Here is a 21,181-nt window from a genome sequence, read left to right as displayed (position 1 = left end):
TGTCTGCCAGGCCTTAAAATTATAATAATAATAATTATTTATTTAGGTCTGTGTTTGTGATTACCGTGATAATAATGATAATAACAGTAATCTCTATGATTGCTGTTTCTACGTTAATTTGATTGTTACCAGCGTAATTACAACATTTAAAATTACAAACTCAACCTGAATATATTACGATAATATTACGACATTATATTATTCGGTTAATATTTTCAAATGGCCGTATGCAAATCCACATTTGAAATGGGTTGGTTTCAATGAAATCGATAATACAATTAACGAGAGTGCCAAGAATATAATTTTCATATATGAACTACTGTAATTATTATAGACTCCATGCTCCTGGTTCCTTTAGAAATTCAAAACCAAAAATATGCCATTTTTTGTGTTGGTTTGTGCTTTTGATCTCGTCGTTTATGGTTAACCTGTTTCCAAGGTTTGGAAATCCAAGCTATCCGACTTTCAAAATATTTAATCTAGGTATCTAAATGGAAAATATTTCAATATATCACTTTCAGGAAAAAATGTAATTTATTACATAGGAATAACTTATTATACATCGTTATCATAAATATATCAAACATCATAACAAATATTAAAAATATCAATGACTATTCAATAAAAAAAAAAAAACATTAAATACACGTGTTCGTGCCAATTCCCCTGTCTAAATGCATGTTTGTATATTTGTTCGTGTCGATTCTTATCGCGCGATAAGATCGTGACTATGTGTGATTGTTGTAATGAATGTTACCATTTTCGTGCGATGCATAGAGGTGCGTTGCGTATCCGCAGCCATCGTCGGCGGCGGTGATAAGCCTCCGAGTGCGACCGGCCGGGTACGTAATCGCGCTGTTATCATCGCATGAAAATGTCATTATTCCACGTTTTCAAAAATTGTCGGTTATGTTTTTGTAAAAGTTAAAGTCATGCTCTCAGTGCCACAAGATTTATCAATTTCGAGTGTTTTTCAGTTTTATGTGGTGGCACTGAGGCTTTTTATCTTCATTGTGGTGTCCGGCGGCCAAAGCCTTCGTGGTAACTGTCGTCGGCACCGACTCTCTCTCGTTTCCGTGTCTTCGTGGTGTGCACACCGAAATTCATTTTTTGTTAGTTTACGTTAAATTCACGTTTTGTTACATTTTTACGTTTGTTGCTGTCTTCGTTGGTGAATGTGATTCGGTTGTCGCACGTACCAGACTGTGACATTTTTATTTTGTATAATTTTAAACACTGCAGTGTGCCGTCTAAGGCAATTGTCGTCATAGTTCTGGTGCGGTCGCGTCGGTATAAAATCCGCCACCAATTACAGTCATCTCATGTGAGTATTGGTCGACCATATTTGTTTCATTTGTGTTAAAGGCTGATGGGCCTAGCCGTCGTAGGCAGGTTATTATTATTTATATCGAGCGTTTGTATTGCCTCCACAGGCACATATTATATTTATTGTATTTATTTATATATTTCTATTTATTAATTTATTGTTGTGCCGCTGTAGGGCCAGCACTTGATTATATTTATTATTTTCCGTGCGCCATGTGGGCCACGTACATTATTTGAATTGTTTGTATTGCGTGCCGTGTGTGCCGCAGATAATTTATTTTTTTGATACTTTATTATTTATTATATTTATTTGATTATATATATTTAGTGTATTGTGCCAACCAGGCAACGTAGTACAATTTATTATTACAGTAATTATTAATAAATTAGAAACATTCAATTTATAATATTTAACCATTCTTTCTTTCTCATTGAATTTATATAATATTGTGTTCATACAGCAATTATTCCAATAGTACATTTTCTTTTTATACAGCTGTTAAGGCACCCTTATGCTTTATAGTATAAGATGTAACAAAACGTAAAGTCCGTATAGCTTTTTTATTTTGTTAACTTTTATTTATAAACATAATCATAATAATAATAATAATAAATAATAATGACAATAACAATTATTATTGTTTTACAATCAAGTGTACAATTAATATATATATATAATAATACTTGTTGTCGAGTTTACAAATCTTCACACGACATATATTTATATTACTCACTATGCCGCGATATTAGCGTTCGTACTAGGAGATTTACAAGAAGACCAACGTGTTAACCAAAGTATGCTACGCTGTCTTAGCAACGTAGCCTATGGTCGCGTCGAATGACTCCTAGTACTTACTAATACCCGGGTGAAGAGGAGAGGATAATTCGGTATCGCACACGGTTGATGGACGTGGAGGTCTGAGCAGCAACGTTGAGTAACGGCACACGACGTACTCTGGGCGGACACTGGACGGATGGTGGCTCGCAGTGCCGTGCCTAGCATAATCAGTGCCCGGGGCGTAGAATAATTTCTAGCATCCCCACCTCCTCTACCAAATATTTTTATACTTGTAAAAACATTAGGGAAGAGCCGGAGATAGAATCGTCAGATTTACCTTATTTTTCACATTAAACATTTTTGTCGACATGTAAATTGTACAAACACATCTAAAGATGATATATAAACAAGGAGAGAGCCTTTTTTGAATATATTTTGTGAATAATATTGACAGTTGCAATAGTATTAATAATTATTATACATTTTATTTGAACTCAGAAATTCACCAAATCTGTATAATATATAATATAATAGTTATAACTTATAAGTATGAAATAGTATAAACATGTTATTAAAATAGGTGATAATGTTTGAAGTAAACAGTATTTAAGTTAATATGTTAATCGAAATAAAAAATCGCATCACTGAGTAAATTATTTTTATTTAGGTTACAAGTATTAAAAATGTATATTATCTTAATTCTTAATTTAATATTATTAAACTTTTGAATGGATTTATAGTAAATAGTCTTAATAAAATACTATAACAATTAAGTTTTTAAAATATAATAAGTACTTGACTAGATTTTCATAAACTTATTTTTCGAGATTTGATCGATGCGAAATTTTCAATAACATCATCAAAATTGATAGTTTGTGTTATTTTATTTTCTATTGACAGTATAGCAAGATTCGATAATCTTTCTTGAGTCATGATTGAACGGAGATATGTTTTGATTAATTTAAGTTTACTGAATGATCTTTCCCCAGATGCAACAGTTACAGGAAAAGTAAGTAATAGTCTGTAAGCGAGAACTAAATTTGGATACACTGAGCTTAGTTCATATGTTTTTATGCCATTTAATATGTCTAAATAAGTTGCCATTTTTAAATTAGGTATAATCGCTTCTCCTTGATACTTAAAACATTCAATTTCATCCAGTAATTCACTATTAAGGTCTGAACTATATTTTAAAACCAGATCAGCAGCGTGTTTTTTAAGATCTTCAATCGACAACGTATTAAGATGGAACCCAGAAAGAAATTCAAAATCGTTAGCAATGTTCGACAATGCTTCAAAACGCCAAGGTATTTGTGAAATTAGTGTCCATAACTTGGTTGTACTCCAATTTAAGTTTCTGTTGTATAGTAAATGTTGAATCAGATGCTTGTGACAATGGTGCCAACATGGCTGGAAAAATTAAAGGTGTCCAATCTGGATTACAGGGAATAAGAATTGTTCACTATTCATTTTCTTAATTTTTTTTGGCCTTTTAGATTTAAATATTGTTGAAATTTCAGTTTCATTTCATACATTATTTGCTAAAATATTTATATTTTCTGATCCCTCATTTCGCATTTCTTCCAAAGCATTTTTTAAGCCCATCACAATTTTTGATGCATTAGAAATAGAAATATTTGATTTTTGCAAGGTAATATTAACTCTATATACTTGATTTAAAATTGAGTCCCACATAACCAAAAGATAAACAAACTCAACATTAATTAAACCAAGTAGACTTTGAGCACCGGAGACTCCATCCCCAAATTCCGAATTTTCAGATATGTGTTGTAATGCTTTTATAACATATTTCAACTGAGTAAGTAATGAATGTACAGCATTATACTTCGATTCCCAACGTGTATCACTATGAGATTTCAATGTACATTTTAAAAACTGAGATACTATGTTCCAACAAGCAGTCGAACTAGAAAAAAAATTAAATATACTTTGTACTGTTCCGAAAAAAGTTACCATTCTGACTGAAACTCGAGATGCATGGACTCCAACCAAATTTAAACTATGCGCAGTACAAGGACAAAATTGTGCATGTTTATTTATTTCCTGTAATCGAGATTGGACACCTTTAATTTTTCCAGCCATGTTGGCACCATTGTCATAACCTTAACCGCGACAATTTTTAAATTCTAATCCATCTTCGGAAAGTTTTTTTAAAATTTCTTCAGCTAACCCTTGGCCTGTTTTTTTAGTTGTAGTTATAAAATCGATAAAACTTTCCTCAATTGTATATTTATCATTGGATTCAACTACATAACGAACAATTTGAGTCGTTTGTTCTTTATGTGAAATGTCGGGCGTTGAATCAAAAATTATAGAATAATATTTAGCTTCTTTGATATTAGAAATTATTTTTTCTCTGACAGAATCACCAAGTAAGCAAATGAACTCATTTTGAACTTTGTTAGATAAATAAGTAGTTCTTTTATTGGAATTTGATAAATGTTGCGCAATAATAGGGTTGTAACTACTTATTAGTTCAATCAAGTTTAAAAAAATGCCACAGTTAGACTTAGTAATATCATTACTGGAACCTCTAAGAGCCAAATTATTAACACTACAAAAACGGACACAATCAAGGATAATTTTTAAAATTTGTTTCCACCTTTCTTTTTCATTTAAAATTTCTTTTTGTAATTCTTTATCTATTGTTTTTCCTTCTCTTAAACGTTTTTCAAAACTTTTCCATGTAAAGACATTAGATTTATGATCAAATGTATTTTCGTGGTCAGGAATTCTCGGACTAAGTTTTCTTCAATCATTAAATCCGGTTTTAGGGTCTGTAATAAATGCCTTACTCATTTTTTGTGAAGAAAATAGCATACAGGGAAAACAATAAATGGATTTTGTAACCTTTTTGACCTAAAATGAAAAAACAGTTTCCTCTTTTCGCCTAAAAATAATTGTATTCTTTTCGCAAATGGTTTCACGTTTTACATTTTGGAAACCACTGTCTCAAAATTAATAATTTTTAAAAAAATCATATAATAATCAAATAAAAAAATAGAAAAATATATAATTATTAATAATAATTTAATAAGTGTTAAAAATAAGTATTTAAAATAGTGTTATCGATGTAAAATAACTAATAAGTAATTTAATCAGGTTACTACTTAAATGAATAGTTTGTTTTGTTGTTGTAAAATAATACAAATATTCATATTAATTATGACTTTTAAGTAATTATAACGTTTATTAAAGTGTTTTAAACTATATATTTCGATAGAAGAGTCGGCACCTTTATACACTTTTCTCGACTGACTCTATTAATAACAATCAAAAACGTGATTTTATCGAATATCAAATATGATTTTTTAAAAATTATTAATTTTGAGAAAGTGGTTTCCAAAATTTAAAACGTGAAACCATGGGCGAAAAGAATACAATTATTTTTGGGCGAAAAGAGGAAACTGTTTTTTCATTTTTGGTCGAAAAGAGGACGTGGGCAAAAAGAGGAAGGTCATTTTTGGGTGAAAAGAATTCCGCCCAAAATTGCAGATAAATATGTTAAAATTAAAATTACATATTAAAATCATATCAAATCATATTGATTTCCTGTCATAATCTCTGAGTAAGTTTTAATAGTTTTATATCCTTCATTTTTTTCTAAGACATATTTTAATTTATCTTTAACTATTTTTCCATTGGGATCGGAAATATTTATAGAAATATTTATACTAAATAATTTTATTTAGTTAGTATTTGTTTAGTATTTATACTGAATATGTTTAAACTATTAAGTAATTGACTAATTAATTTTTCTAAACTTAATTGTTCGTGTCTCTACAGTTGTATGATACATAATGGCATCCATATTCATACACTTGGGTGGTTGTATGAAATTAATAAGATCCCTAAGGGAGAATTGCTTATCAAACAGATTTATTTTAGTAGGGACATATTTTAAAACGATGGATAAACCAAACTGAATTTTGTTTTGTCCTCATTGAACTGGCTCAACTAATAATTAGATACTGGAAATATATTTTGGTTTTACAGAAGAAGCATATAGAATACACTTCTTATTCTCTTCAAATGTAATTTTCAGAACATCGCGCATATAGTGAGTACTTTCTGTCGGTAAATTTGCTGTTAAAAAGTTATATACGATTTTTTTTGGTAATGGCTAAATAAAAAATATTCTTTAACTTCTGTAAACGAAGGAAATTAATCAAATAACTTTTGATACATGCAATGAGCCGTACATGAAGAATCTATTATAATAAGGACATCTACCATTTTATTGAATTGTTTTTATTCTAAAATAATAGTCTTTAAAATTTATTCTCTTTTTTATAGGCTTGTGAATTTATGTCATATCTAATTGCATTAATAACCAGTTAGGTATTAAGCCTTTCGACATAAATATCACTATCAACATATGAGCTATACATTATTTGAACTATGTTGTCAAATGTGTATGTATTTGTATCGCTATACAATTTATTATTGATTTCAATACTTTTTAGATCTCATATACTTCCATTTATTAGAAGACCAATCTTTCTGCTTTTGGTATTGCCTCTTATCGTTTGAGTATAATTTAATTGGATTCTTGTCCAGGTACGTCCCATTTCTTTTTATATTACTGACTTGATACCCCAATCCTTTCCAATTCTCAAGTGCAGGAAAATCATCATTCGATGTGTCTACATAGATTTTTTTTTCCTGATAAATATTTTGATCTTATTGTTTTATTTTTATTTCCTTTTGACGTGTTTTTGTTTAGAATCTAAACTTTAGACCATCAAATTCAAATGTTGGCTAAACTTTGTTTTCGTCATTCTTAATTATATCTATTGAAGTCCTGGTACTATTTGTTTCTTCATTACATGATGACTTTTTATATTGAACTGTTTGTTTACGTGCTAAAATATTCAACGAGCCAAGCATGGAGTTGATATGTACTTTTAAAAATTCGTCAAGTCTAAGTGGTAATAGCTTACGTTTAAACATAATGGTTTTCAAATCCTTGAATAAACTTTGTGAAGTACGGCTAGTTTCAATTAAGTTTCCATACTTGAAAATTGGAATCATTTGACCAACATGGTATCAATTTACAAAAATCTAATAATCGTTTTTTTATTGTTGAACAAAACTGTATGTTATCGCAATCCTGTGATGTTATATTCGTCATTTGAATTTTCAATACAGAAGTCATATATTTGATTTCTTTGAAATTAGTGTTATCTATATCATTTATTGTTACAGACTCTTTTTCTTGTAAATTTGTATTGTCTTTGAAACCGTTAGTATCCATAATTGTCTGATCACAGTTGCATGAGTAACAATCCGTTATTTTAAATACATTTTTATTATTTCACAATGACCGTACAAGCAGTTTTTAGTATGATCGCAGTAAATATATAATTTTTCGGTTTAAGCCGCGCATACACTAGACTCAAACCGGCTGAACCGAAGAATTTTCGGTCCGAATTTTTTCGGGTGTAGCTACATTGATTGTTCCCGAATTTTCGTACAGAACTAAAATAAATTAATAGCTAAATAGATGATTAAATAATCGTATTGTGTCGTGACTCTTGATAATAACTACAATAAACCACATATTGTATTTTTTACGACCATTTTCGACAGTTGACGAATGCAGTGCATGGTGTGCAGTTGTACTTACTAGTAATATTTTATAAAAATAAAAAAATATGGAATATAATAGTTCTTCAGATGATGAATGGGATTCATTTTTATTATAGAGCCCCATCTTTAAATCGCGGAAAAGATATTGAGTGCATAAACTTTGGCAACAACGGATGATAGCGGTGAATTTCAAAATATGTACACTGTTTTAAAAAATTACCCATTCAAATTTTATAACTACTTTCGTATGGATATATCAAGAGCATCTACCTATATATAGAATAGTACCACTAATTTTTGGCCGAAAAATTCAATCATATTTGAACGGTTGAAATCTGAACTGACTCGAATTTCGATTCGGGCTATCGGTTCAGTACAAATGTATGTATTCACATATAAAATCGGAATTTTGATTTTATTCGGTTCGGCCGGTTCGGGTCTAGTGTATGGTGCGGCTTTACTGTGCAAACACAAACATATCTGAAAATAACACGTCTGCACAACGGTGCTCGAGCGTAGTGTACAATAATATATTCGTTTTCATTTTTTTCTTTTATATTCCGCACCCCCGTCCACTGGCTGGCTAAAGCATTCGCATTCGTAGTCGTCGTCGTGAACGTTATTGCAACGCGATAAACGGGCGCAAATGTTTCGGATCGCGACGGGAATGTCACGCGAAATCGATGAGATGCCGCATGTGATTCGTTCGGGGCGCAGTACAATCGTTACTACCGTTGGGACGCTTTTGGACGAAGTTTAGAGGCACGAGCCAGTAGCTTATCGGAGCAGCAGCCATTCCCGTTACAGTGCAAGAGATCCGTAACCGAATAGTAATAGGTTAATCCGACAAATGCTATAATCGTTATACAAAGCGAATGGATACGATTCGCGTTATCGTCCGTTAACACGTTCACGACCACCTATCAAAATTTAAATTCTTCACATAAACCGGAGGAGGAAAGAGGAAAAATTATTAAATTGTGATGTAAAAATATTTTTTTCGCACATAATATTATAAAATTTGGTTTAATTTAAAACTTTTAACTTTAAACTTTCATGTCAATTTATGTTGACACTGGTTTTTTTTTAAGGAATCCCACAAAAGAAAACCCACTGGTCAACTATTATTGACATAAGAAATATCATAATACAAGTATAAAAAATAATATTTTTTTGTGATATATTTTAATCTGATAACAAAAAATCAACATTTTTATTTTCTAAATATTAATAACAATTAAATAAAACAGTCTTTTGGTTATAAACTTTTAAATAAAAAAAAATGAACAAACTTTTCAGTTTCAATGACTCACTTGTCATTAGTTCCTAAATGTTACATATTTGGTTAAAATTTAGACTAGAGACAGTGTCACTTTAAATTAAATAGGTAGTATATGTTTCAATCAAACATTTAAAAAATATATACATTAATAAAAATAAAAAACTTTTTTCATTTTTACAATAAAAATGATAAAAATCAACGAAATTAACAATATTATTTTTCATGATAGATTTTGAAGCAAGGGTCAGCACATTACCCAATTGGTTTATTTTCAGATCTTTACATGTATCACATATGAATAAATTTGCAGCCCTTTTTTTATTAGCTTGGCATACTCTACATCTTTTTCTGGTTTGAACTTTTTGGATGTTGTGTAATAGTGCTCTTTGATTGAATGACGTCAAATTAGCCCTTTGATTTAATGGAATAATAAGTAAATAACTAATAATATTTCTTCTAAATTCCAAATGGTGATTTTTCGAAATTTGTAAGTTATATAAATAATTCGAATTCCATAAACAAATATCAACTAAATGAAAAAACACCTTTACAGAGGGTCAAAAAAGTCTCCGTACTCTGATGTTAAATTTTTTCCATTACATATAATAATAATTAAAAATTTGAATATTTTTATATTTTTAACAAACATTTATTAGGATACACATAAAAATTATGTTTTTAGAAAAATAAAGTATTTATATTAATTACTTTATTATTACTCACATGTATATTTATAAATAAATGTAGAAAAATAATAACAAAAAAGTTTCCGTACAACATAACATAAATATTTTTAACTTTATACTTATACCTTATGCTTTATTATAATAATTATTATCACTTCATTATAATTAATGGTCAGTTTGTTCTTCTTTAGCTGTAATTACTTCGTGCATTCACTTTCCATTGATTCAACTAATTTTATTGTAACAGTAGAATCAATACTGTTCCAAATTTCATGTATTGCATTTTTCAATTGATTTTTGTTTGAGTTCGATAATTTTTTAGATGTCTACCTATTTTATTTTATAAGTGTTCTATCGGGTTCATGTTTGTTGATTGTGGAGGTGTATTAAGTTGCTTTAGCACTCGGTATAATAACCATTCTTTAATTTTTTTGCGGTATGTTTTGGGTAGTTATATTATTGAAAATTAAATGAATATATGTTAATAATATAAATGTTTATAAACATTGGCAATTCACTATAGTTTTTCAGCACTGGTATGTAAATTATTTCTCAAAATGTTCAAATATATATGTTGATCCATAATTCCATCGATAAATACCAAATTACCAACACCAGTAGCGCTCATATAGCCCCAAACTAATACTTTACCATCTCCATGTTTTACTGTTGGGCACAAATTTTTGCAATCCATCTGCTTATTAAATTTTCTACACACCATAACTCGCCCATCAGAACCAAAAATATTAAACTTGCTTTCATCACTGAATAATACAAATTTCCAAAAATCATTTCCCTTATTATTGTGTGCCTTCGCAAAATTTAAATGTTTCTTTTTATTTATTTTACTGATGAACGATTTTTTCCTAACATTGAATCATACGTTTTTGGTGGACACTTTTAAGCAAATAGATTTTTATAATTTGTAAAAAATACGGTCATACGAGCAAGTGAATATTTCAGATAGCCAATTATAACTTCTGAAAAGTATTTAATTTATCACCTCTACTGTTATTACCATTATCATTAATTTACATGATATTGTGAAGTGCGAGATCGTGAAATTGGTCGGGAAAAAATGTTTTATCCAGGCCAAAAGCATATACATATGTTAAAAAGAAAATGAACAGTCAGTCAATTTTCACCTCGACAATACACGAACTGTATTCGCTTGTTACGGTAAATATCACAGACGACGGAACATATTTTATTAAGTGCAGTGGTGACAAGCATAGATATTATCGTCATTAAGTTTAACAGCAACCATGGTGATGATTTAAACAGACCGTCATTAATAACAATGATAATTCTATTGTTCCATGATAACAATAAAGTTTTGATGACGCATTGTTGTCACCGGGCACTGATATTTTTGCCGACGACAAGATCAATACAGATCTAACGCGAAAATCGATTGTTCCGTTCAGCTGTGACGTCCCTCGGTCGATCTCGACGGCTTTTCAAACACACAAAATGTCAGAACCACGAACACGCAATTTTTAACTTTGAAAAACCATTGTGGGGAAAAAGAGGAGAAATTCGAATAGAATAAATAGTATTTTAAGATACGATTGATTACCGTCTTGATATTTACAGTGTATTCAACTGTCGATTAAAAAGTTTTTTAAGTAATATATTTTTAGATTTTTGTATTTATTTTTATAGATAAAAACTATTATGTAATATTAAATAAGTAGTAATACAAAATAATATAGTAACAATATGTCATATTTGTCTTACATTTTAATATGACCATTTCAATTGATACAGTATTAAATTTTATATAATTATTTTATCAGTAATACATATACTAGATTTTTTTTTTAAAAACTACATGAAATTCTTTACTTTTTTAACCTCCCAAAGTACATAATATATGCATCTATATTCATAGCTATACTTATTAGTTATTACTAGGGCACGGATGTTATAGTAGTAAAAAACTAGTAAAATTGATTGCAGTATTGCACTAAAAAATACCGAAAATTGCAATTAAAATATTAAAAATTGCGCTAAAAAGTAATAACGTTTCGTTACAATTTATAGACGTTTTATTTTAATTCTACCAAAAAAATATTTTTTACATTTAATAATAATTTATAATAATAATTAATAAATTATTAATTGGAGACTCAAATTTTATTTTCCTGTATATTGTCTCTTATTTTATTTAAAGTATCGGAGTACACTTCATTTACGTAATTTTTGCGTAACGTAGATTAATTTGGAATGTCTCTATTCGTATACGTTTCCAAAAATAAACGAAATTCTGGGTTATTGATTTTATGTAATGTAATATTGGCGTATAACATGGTCTTACACAAGTCTTTAGAAATGATGATTTTTTTGTAAATGTTGTTACCTGAAGTTGCGATATAGACGTTTTGGTGGTATTTTGTCGATTAACCGCCCGTCGAAGCTTTGCAATTTCAATATGGTGTGTAACTGTGTATCTCCGTTCAGCATTTATTTTTGTTTCGCACAATTTACAGAAAAGTACGGATTCACATTCTGCCAAATTCTAATACGTATTTTTTTAAAACAGTGGAAATTTTTGGCTTAATTTTCGGCATATTTACAGAAAAATAACAGAACACGATAACTTAAAATTCACGGTGTGACTGAAGAACAGATTATAACTGTCAAACTCAGTCACATTTCACAAATTATTTTTGTATTGTATTGAATACCAACAGACTTGATATTATCGAAATAAAGATAAGATACCATTATTACTAAATACTATACTACTTATTTAATAGTTAAATTATTTAATAAATATTTTTTTTTTATCTAACTGAATAAAAAAGTAAATTGACTTGCCCAGCCTTGCTTAATACTTATATTAATATAATATTGTAGTTAAATAAAATAAAACATACTCTTTTATTTTAAAATCAAATGAGGGAACATATTTTTTCATTTTAAGTTAAATATGGTCATAATAATACCGTATCACTACAGAATCATACCATAGAATCGGCATGATTACCTATGACTTATCAGTTATCACCAAATTTTAATTAATATATTTTTTTAATTTGCTTATGACGTGATAAAAAAAAGGTTGCAGGAATTCTGAGGATTTACTGGTAGAGTCATCAGTAAAACCGAGGATTTTTAAAAATTACCACAGGATTTCAATAATTTTGATATAGCAACACTGACGATAACAGTCACGATTATTGCGGTAGATCGCAAACGACGTATATAGAAACATACGTGGTAGACAACTAGTGTGTGATAGACCGCGTAAGACAAGTACTAACCTTTTCCTCAACACAAATCAACCGCAAAATATGTAAATCAATGTTTTATAATAATCATATTGGGTGTTGAGATTTAATTTTTGTGTTTTCGACACCGTCTGATCTAAATTAAATTATTTGCTCTCTGCATCGGAAAAGTTTGAAAATTCAAAAGAAAAAAAATGTAATTCCTACGCGCGTGACTACGGACGATGGTTACAATCTGTGCGGCAGCACGTTATTGTTGTGTTGACTGAATTGCCAAGGCAATCGCACCCGAATCGTATCGCGGTATTTATTTCGCACCGAACGATTTCTGTCCTCTCTATCTCTCTCTCTCTCTCTATCTCTCTCTCTCGACTCTCGACCATCGATCGAAAATCAAAACAGTTCGTGACGCGATCACGCCGTGGCGATGCGTGTGCCCGTGCTGACGATCTCGGCGCTGTGCTGGTTAGCTACGGCGGACCCGACGCGCTCAGAGGACGTTGCCGGCGGTGATGGTACGACGTGGACGGCGAGCGCTCCGGGCGGCGGCGAATCGGCCGCAGCCGTCCACCCGCGGCGGTCCGAACTGATCCGAGGCCTGTTCGGCGTGTGCCGGCGGAACCGCAAGCACCCACGAGACCGCGTGACCGACCGTCCGGTGGACGCCGAAGACGTGGCAGCCGGCGGTCGTGTTAACGCGACCGACGACAACGGCGGCGGCGGTGGTGAGACGGCCACGACTGCCGGACCGGACCGCATCGTATTCGGCACCGAGGACGAGTGCACGACGGCCACGGGCGACGAGCGGCGGCCGTGCGTGTGCCACACGGTCGACTACCTGGACTGGATTGCGCAAAGGTTGGACGATGCGGTGGCCGGTAACGACCCGGTGGCCGCGAGAGCGTTCGACTGCCAGTCATACAAAGCGGTGCCCACGGCTTTCGTGGTGCGTCCCGCGGCCGACGCGAACCGGCCACGGCCCGACGAATCGCGTCCGCCCAGTGAAGACGATGGTAGTCTGGCGCGAGGAGCTGTCGCCGCGCGCGCCGAAGTTGAACCGGTCGAAGTGATCGGCTATCGGCTCGACGTGCCCGCGGACGGTAATAGTGCGCGCGACGCGAACGTTCATCGTTCCGTTTGGTTTCGGCCGTGCGCTCACGAAAGGGGTGGCCCTTGCGACACCTTTACTCTTTGTCATTCACGTGCTTCGGATTAAAAGAAAAATAATATAACAGCCCCCTCCCTCCCAAAACGCGCTCAAGACGTGTGAACGCAGATCGTTCTATTGGTTTTCCATCAAAATACGGATAAGATGTTGTTGCACACTTTTTCGGTCAACGAGCCCTTTGACCACGACCCAGAAAAGACCGTTTATTTTTCCTACACTACCGTCTTACACCGTTGATAATTTTACGAATTTCATTTCTAAGCATTTATTTTCACAACTACTGTTCGTGTTACACGGACGATGGGTCAATGGTTTCAATGACATTATGAATGTCCCGGTCAATTATTATTAAGCGACCGACAACAGGTGCCCACTTAACATTTAATGTTTCCAACATCCAAGCAATATCGGGTTTAAGTTATATTTGAAACATTTGTGATAGGCACAATACTTGTTATAAAATAACGATATTTTTTAACACTCAACTACTCGTATGTTATAGCCGCCACGAGCGTCGGCATTATCTGTGTTTATAATAATGAAAAAGGAGATAAGATTCCACGAATTTGTCATCCAAATATACTAAATTAGGTTATTTAAAAATACTTAATTTTGTAATGTTGTATGAATTAATTTGAATTTTATTGTGTCATGAAACTTGTCAAAAATATAATGATAAAGCATCACAGTTTCTTAAAAAATTTGTTACTGATTATAGTTTTTTATATGGTTCACAATTTTTTACGTATAACGTTCACAGTTCAATAAATTTTCAATCACTTTCCTATTTTTGAAACTACTCATGGCCAATTAGATAATATCAGCTTTTTTAAACAAAAATCATATTATTCAAGTCTTTAAAATTTGGTAGGATAAATTATTAAATTTTATAAAGAAGGTATTTAAAATAAATATTAAAATAATTGCTATTATTATTGCTAATGATTTATAAATATTAATTGTAAATATAAGTATTTATAATTAATGCTATTATTTATACATTTTAAAATTATTGAATTTCTGATTTTATTGTATATAAACATTCATTTTACTTCGCTTTGTAACGTTAGTAAGTAGGTAGGTTGTTAGGGTTCGGTCCATATAGGTCAATAGATTTACATGGTACAAAGTTCGAATCACACCCGTAGGTCTCTCTCTAGGGTTATATAATTTTTGTCTTTTTTTTTGATAATATACTATAATGTTACGATTGATCGATGAATGGATGTTTTAGAGTGATGTTTAAAGGACGTTAATTGAAAGACAGCCATGCGGAACATTAACAGTCTCATAGGCGTTACTTTAACGCAAAATTAACAAAAATTGCGATGTTCCATGTTTTATTGAAACCACCTGGTAACATTGCTAGGACAAATTATTGGACAGTGGGTGTTATCCTAAATCCATCGAAAAAGTACTGAAATAGTATGAATAAATGCTAAAATCATAAAATCGGTAAAATCGATTTCTTCTCTATAGTGTATACTGTACCTGTGGCGCCGAACTCGGGGTTAAAATCTGGTTATGACCGGACCATATTTTTACTGCTTTAAGGGTTGCCATGGTGGATTACTATACAAGTAATAAATGAATTAACTCAATTAGCTATAAATAATAATACTACCCATTTAATAATTACTATTTGAAACGCAAATGCTATTATAAATACTAAAATAGGTTAAGCATTTTTGGAGAGGGGTTGAGCTCTTAACCCTTTAAAATATGTTGTTGAATGGAGTGGGTTGTAAGTTGTAAAATGGGCGGTTATTAACCAGACTGTTTAAAATTTGGTTCGGTGCCACTGTACAGATATAGTTGAGGTTGTCCGGTTTTGAAATTATCAAGTATAACATTTTACTTTAGTTTCTTATAATTGATGAGTTGATATATTACTACTAAAGTTAATGTTATTTTTAACACGAATTTAATATTCGTAATTTTAATTATATTTTAATATATCTAGCTTACAATTTTTGAAACCTTAAAAAAATACTTTCCAATAATAACATATTAATTCACTAGTACAGTGTATAATTATTGTATGCTTTATATTATTCCACCACATAAACATACATATACATTATGGTGTAGCTGTTATGCAACCGTTCACTCGATGGTGTACAATTATTTTGAACTAATGTGAAAACAAAATTCATTGTGAAAAAAAAATCTTGTTGTGATTTGTCAAATTTTTTTTTTTTTTTTGGGTTTATTGGGCCTTTAAGACCATCCCATCTCACAACCAAGCTTCCATCCACTCTATCTTTCCACGATCATTGGAAACAATACGATTAACCTGTCGATTTTGTCAATAACGTTTTTTATCTCCAGATCACTTCACCATTCACTATGAATTGTTGGGAAGCGACGTGAAACTACGGTGTTTGACCAATGGTACGGACGTAAAAGCTTACAAATGGGATTTTGAAACCGGCAAGCACAAAACCAGTAAGACATTTTGAATTATTTGAACAGTCGCCCCTTAAATGAGTGAGGCTCTAAGGCGGGCGTCTACTCCGCCTAATGGGTAATCCGGCACTAGCTGTCGTAGACACGTCATGTCAAAGTGATTTTCGTTTATAGATTCCACGATCATTGGAAACAATACGATTAACCTGTCGATTTTGGGCTTGGAACCGGCTGATAGCAAAAACTACACTTGCACACCAGAAACGGATGACGCAAAAAATGCCAAAACCAATAATTCTTACAGGCATTACGTTATAGGTAAGCACGATTGTTTTGTACACATTATTTACAGTGTTCACAGTGTACACGCTCTTTATTGCTTTTTCTGAATTTTACAACTGAATATATTATTTTGTACCTATTGTAACGCGACCATGTGGTATCCGTCAAACGATAGCGAATGTCCGCCGATAGAGTTATCCGATGGATATCCCTGCAATATAGTTGGTCGGACTACACTGAATACTCGTAAAATTCATCTTATAAGTTGAAAACTATATCGATAATCGTAGTGTTAATAATTTCATAGCAAAACATGAATCAAGATTTCAATATTCGTGTTTGGATTGTACGGTGAACGTGGTTCTACTTGTTTTTAAAATGCCGTTTCTTGTTTTGAACGAATTTGCATCAGATCGTGTCTGGGGGGTCTGATTAACCCCCGTACGTGGTGCTTGACTTGAGGGGGGCACAGGGGGACTGAATACCCCTTCTAATTTTGAGAAATGTTAGCGTCCCCCTATTATTATTACGTTATAATTTTAACGCTTAACAAGTTTTGGGGACGCGATTTTTTTTTAAGCAGAGTCCCCTTTCTTTAATTTTGCTAAATCGAGCACTGCCCGTACGGCGAATGTATCGGCGGCATCGTGTGTATTTCGTTCACGGAAATCGAGACTTCTCCCGCGCGAGTGAACGTCGTATGTATATTTTATTGTGTACGCCCCCATCTAGCCGTCAGCAACCCCGTCTACGAGATCCGTGGCACCGCGGTTTACAAGACCAGCAGCAGCAGCGTGTGCACACGCGAAAACGTCGAGCCCGTGCGAAAGCAGCTGCCCAACTTTGTGCGCGCGGAACTGTGTCCCGAGGGCTCGACCCGTTACGCGTGCAACATCGTCATCGAACCGCCGAAATGCGCCGAAGACCAGGTGACGTTTGCACCCCCACACGGTATTTTCGAACGACACACTCGTGCAGCACAGCTTTACTGATCGTGTTTCGCTATTCCAGTGCTTTTCCACGGGGACGATATCCCCCCGGTGGGTGATGAAGGAGTACCGAGGGGCGGTAAGCTATTTTTGGGCGATAAGGGGGTGATGAACATTTTTTCCGTTCAAAGCAACGCACCAAGATTTATCTGTAATTGTATCCCGTTTATCGATTTCTAAAATAAATTCGTGATTATGAAGACATACGAGTATATCTGCCAAAGGCAGTGAGTCATTATCTAATAACGAAAGAAATTAATCGACTCGACATCGTCAAAAGAGGAGACACTTACGCCTTCATTTCACAAACTTTGAACAAAACGTGAAAAAATTGGCTTTGCGTCACTAAGCATAACCATCTCACTGATCAATACCTTTCAAAACATTTAAATTATCCTTTAAAATTATATTTAAACATACACTTTATATTTTATTTTTATTATACGAGTATACACATTTACATACTCGTATATATTATTTATTATTCAATTATAAACATTTCACGTATAATATTTTTATTTTTATTTCAATGAAAGGCGTTGAAAAATATTTTGCTTCTTAGGAAGTTTGAAAAATGTTGAGAAACACTGCGCTATTCCGTTCCATGTTTTTTATTTTTTCCCTCCAGCCGTTCGTCATACGTTATTTTTACGCGCTGTTTTCGTTCTATTTTTTTTTTTTTTTTTTGTTCACGCCGCACAGAAAACGCTGGAAATCAAACTACTGGTAACGTTCAACGAAAAAGCCGGTTTCCTGAACAGGATCAGAACCAGCAGGAGAGGCCGGAACGCGCTGTGTTACCAACAAGCGTTGGCTAGAATACTGAAAGTGTTGGCCGCGAACCTGAACAAAACGCTGACGGTCGAAAGTAAGTGAAAACGCTGCCGTGTACCGAATAACGTGTACGTATTAAATGTGTGTTCCAACGTCGTTCTGTTCGCATCGCAGTCGTGTCCAAGTTCTCGCTGATCGACACTCATTTCGAGTCGGACCGCGGGCGTACCAAGGTGAAAACTTTCGTCGCCTGTGCGCCGGGATTCGGCATCCGGGAGGTGTTCTGCGGCGCGTGTCCACCTCACCATTACAGCGCCAACGTGTCGGCTGACTGCTTGAAGTGTCCAAAAGGTTTTCACCAGCCGGTCGCCGGGTCGAATAAGTGCCTGAAGTGCCCGCACCCGTTCGCCAGCGGATGTTACATGGTATTGTATTCGTATGTTTCGTTGTGTTTGTTAAGCAATACGTTCATAAGACGAGCTGTGAGCAGATCCTGATTTAATAAAATTAGGGCCACGTGCACAATTTTTTTTGGGCTCCCCCCCCAAGTCAAAAAAATCTACATAGAGGGGGGGAATGTTTATAATAAAAAAAATATATGTTAAAAGTGTTAAATAACTATCTCAAATCTTATAAAATTTCAAAATCGAATGAAATATATAACCAGTGGTTCTAAAAATGGTAATTGTGTGAACAAAATACTCATAGCTTCACCAAAGACGAGTAAATCTGTAAATATTGGGCTCGAATAAATCTATAAATAATTATTAGGTATCAAATATTTTCAATGTTCAAACAATTTTCTATTATTATTATTTTAATATTTTTTGATGGTAACTGATTAGAACTGGGATGTAGAATGACAAAAATAACCAAAATTCAACTGACAATTTAATGATAAAAATATACTGAACTCTGAACATTGACAGTGTTGGTATTAATTTAAAAATACAATTTTATACAACTTACGTTGACCGGGAAGGGGGGGAGGGGGGTGCAGAAAATGGGGGCCAAATGCAAGTGATCCATCTGCACTTGCGTAAATCAAAGTCTGGCTGTGGGTGAGTGATTGCCACCGTTACGTTTGTTCGTAAAACATACACGGGTAAAATGTGTACGAACAAAGAAAACGCGCGAATAGAAACATTCATCAGTGAAAATAACGGCAAAGCTCGAGTTGAAACAAACAGAGAATTCTTGTTAAGTTAAATCGTTGAGTTTTAAGTTTTTGCTAAAACAATATTATTTTTACGAACTTTTGAAATCTGAAATTTTGTTATTCATTTGATTCGAAATGTATCGAATACTCGGAGAATACGTAATATTAATAATTCATTTAATAACAACGTGGTTATGACGATTCCCAAATTGTTTATTCTCGAATCTTAAACGTTAACAGACCGTTGTCGACATCACGTCAATTGTAACAAATATTATTGTTAATATTTATTATATCTTTCGTGATAGTCTTTCTCAATAGTTCAACACCGTTCCAACACCAACAAACTCGTACTTAAATTACGAAATCGGGCAGTGTATGAAATGTGTACACTGTATATGCGGGGATATTTAAGCCAAACGAGAGGAAGAAAAAAATAATAAAAATATCACCTCATGGTCAATACGACTTTTATCAATATTTTAAGTGACATAAAGTAATATGGCATCAAAATCATAATATCGCAATGTGACGTCCTGGTGTACTAGTATAATGATGTATAATGATGGTCATTGGTTTTTATAAACGATCGTTATACCAGTGATCTTACGTCTGCCTCTATCGTCACAATTTTTGTAGTTAATACGATTTTTTTTGGTTTTAGAGAGAAGTTCCATCGTACATTTTTTACGTGACGATACTCGTCATCTTCCTCGTTTTTGGTGTTTTCGTCGCGTCCTGTTTGTGCTGTTGTCGTGAAGAAAACGAAAAAAGTACGTAAAAAAAATTGTAACTACATTTTATTTACACACCATATTATTGTCTAAACAAGCGGTTGGGTTAATTTCGATTTTCTATAGAGATCGTTTCTAAAAAAAATATGTAAGTTATTTAAAAATGTTGTATATGATATCAAATCGTTTTGGTCGAACAGATTTCTAGAAAATACAATTATTTCAATGTTTGCAGATATAAGAATAATACCAAGGAACATCAGAAGAAAATTCAAGAGATCTAAAGGCTACGATCTAATGTGATTTAATGAAACGCACATAGAGAATCTGTATCACAGAGGTGTACTTGCTCGTCTATAATATTTTGTTCGTATTTATATTATACTAGTAATTCATATTTTCTTGGAAATATTGATGAGTATTATTATTAATATTACGATGTTATATCGAATCACGAACAAAATCTGGTTATGTTGCTCGCGTTTATTATGATTATTAGATTTCCAATCGCGATACGTGTATTGTTCGAAATCAAATCGCACAGGGTAAGGAGTACGATATTGTACGCAACAATATGTAATGTGTTTAGAGAACAATATACCTACGTAGCGTTTTGTTTTTTTTTAATTTGAGTTTACCCATTTCACGTTGTCCGGATAATTACACTTAAGACGGTATGATATTTTCCGATCACACGGAACAACAATCAAGGTAAGTAGCCACCCAAGGTCGTATCTAGACATTT

The 21,181-nt window shown here is 33.0% G+C and overlaps 1 protein-coding gene across 1 annotated transcript; it reads left to right on the top strand.

Annotated features, from left to right (window-relative positions):
• Positions 1-980: 980 nt before the first annotated feature.
• Positions 981-21,060, top strand: LOC112681585. The gene is made up of 11 exons (XM_025551830.1): positions 981-1,324; positions 3,005-3,113; positions 3,220-3,411; positions 16,421-16,537; positions 16,673-16,816; positions 17,513-17,709; positions 17,792-17,848; positions 18,472-18,637; positions 18,718-18,968; positions 20,367-20,475; positions 20,672-21,060. Exons 3-11 carry the CDS (start codon positions 3,384-3,386, stop codon positions 20,737-20,739), a joined length of 1,137 nt encoding a protein of 378 aa, XP_025407615.1. The 5' UTR covers positions 981-1,324; positions 3,005-3,113; positions 3,220-3,383; the 3' UTR covers positions 20,740-21,060.
• The last annotated feature ends 121 nt before the right edge of the window (positions 21,061-21,181 follow it).

The sequence above is a fragment of the Sipha flava genome, unplaced genomic scaffold (genome assembly GCF_003268045.1).
Source record: "Sipha flava isolate LNK unplaced genomic scaffold, YSA_version1 192_pilon_pilon, whole genome shotgun sequence".
Classification (NCBI taxonomy): Eukaryota; Metazoa; Arthropoda; class Insecta; order Hemiptera; family Aphididae; genus Sipha; species Sipha flava.
The sequence above is the reverse complement of the archived record's forward strand: the minus strand, read 5'-3'. Positions and strand labels throughout refer to the sequence as shown.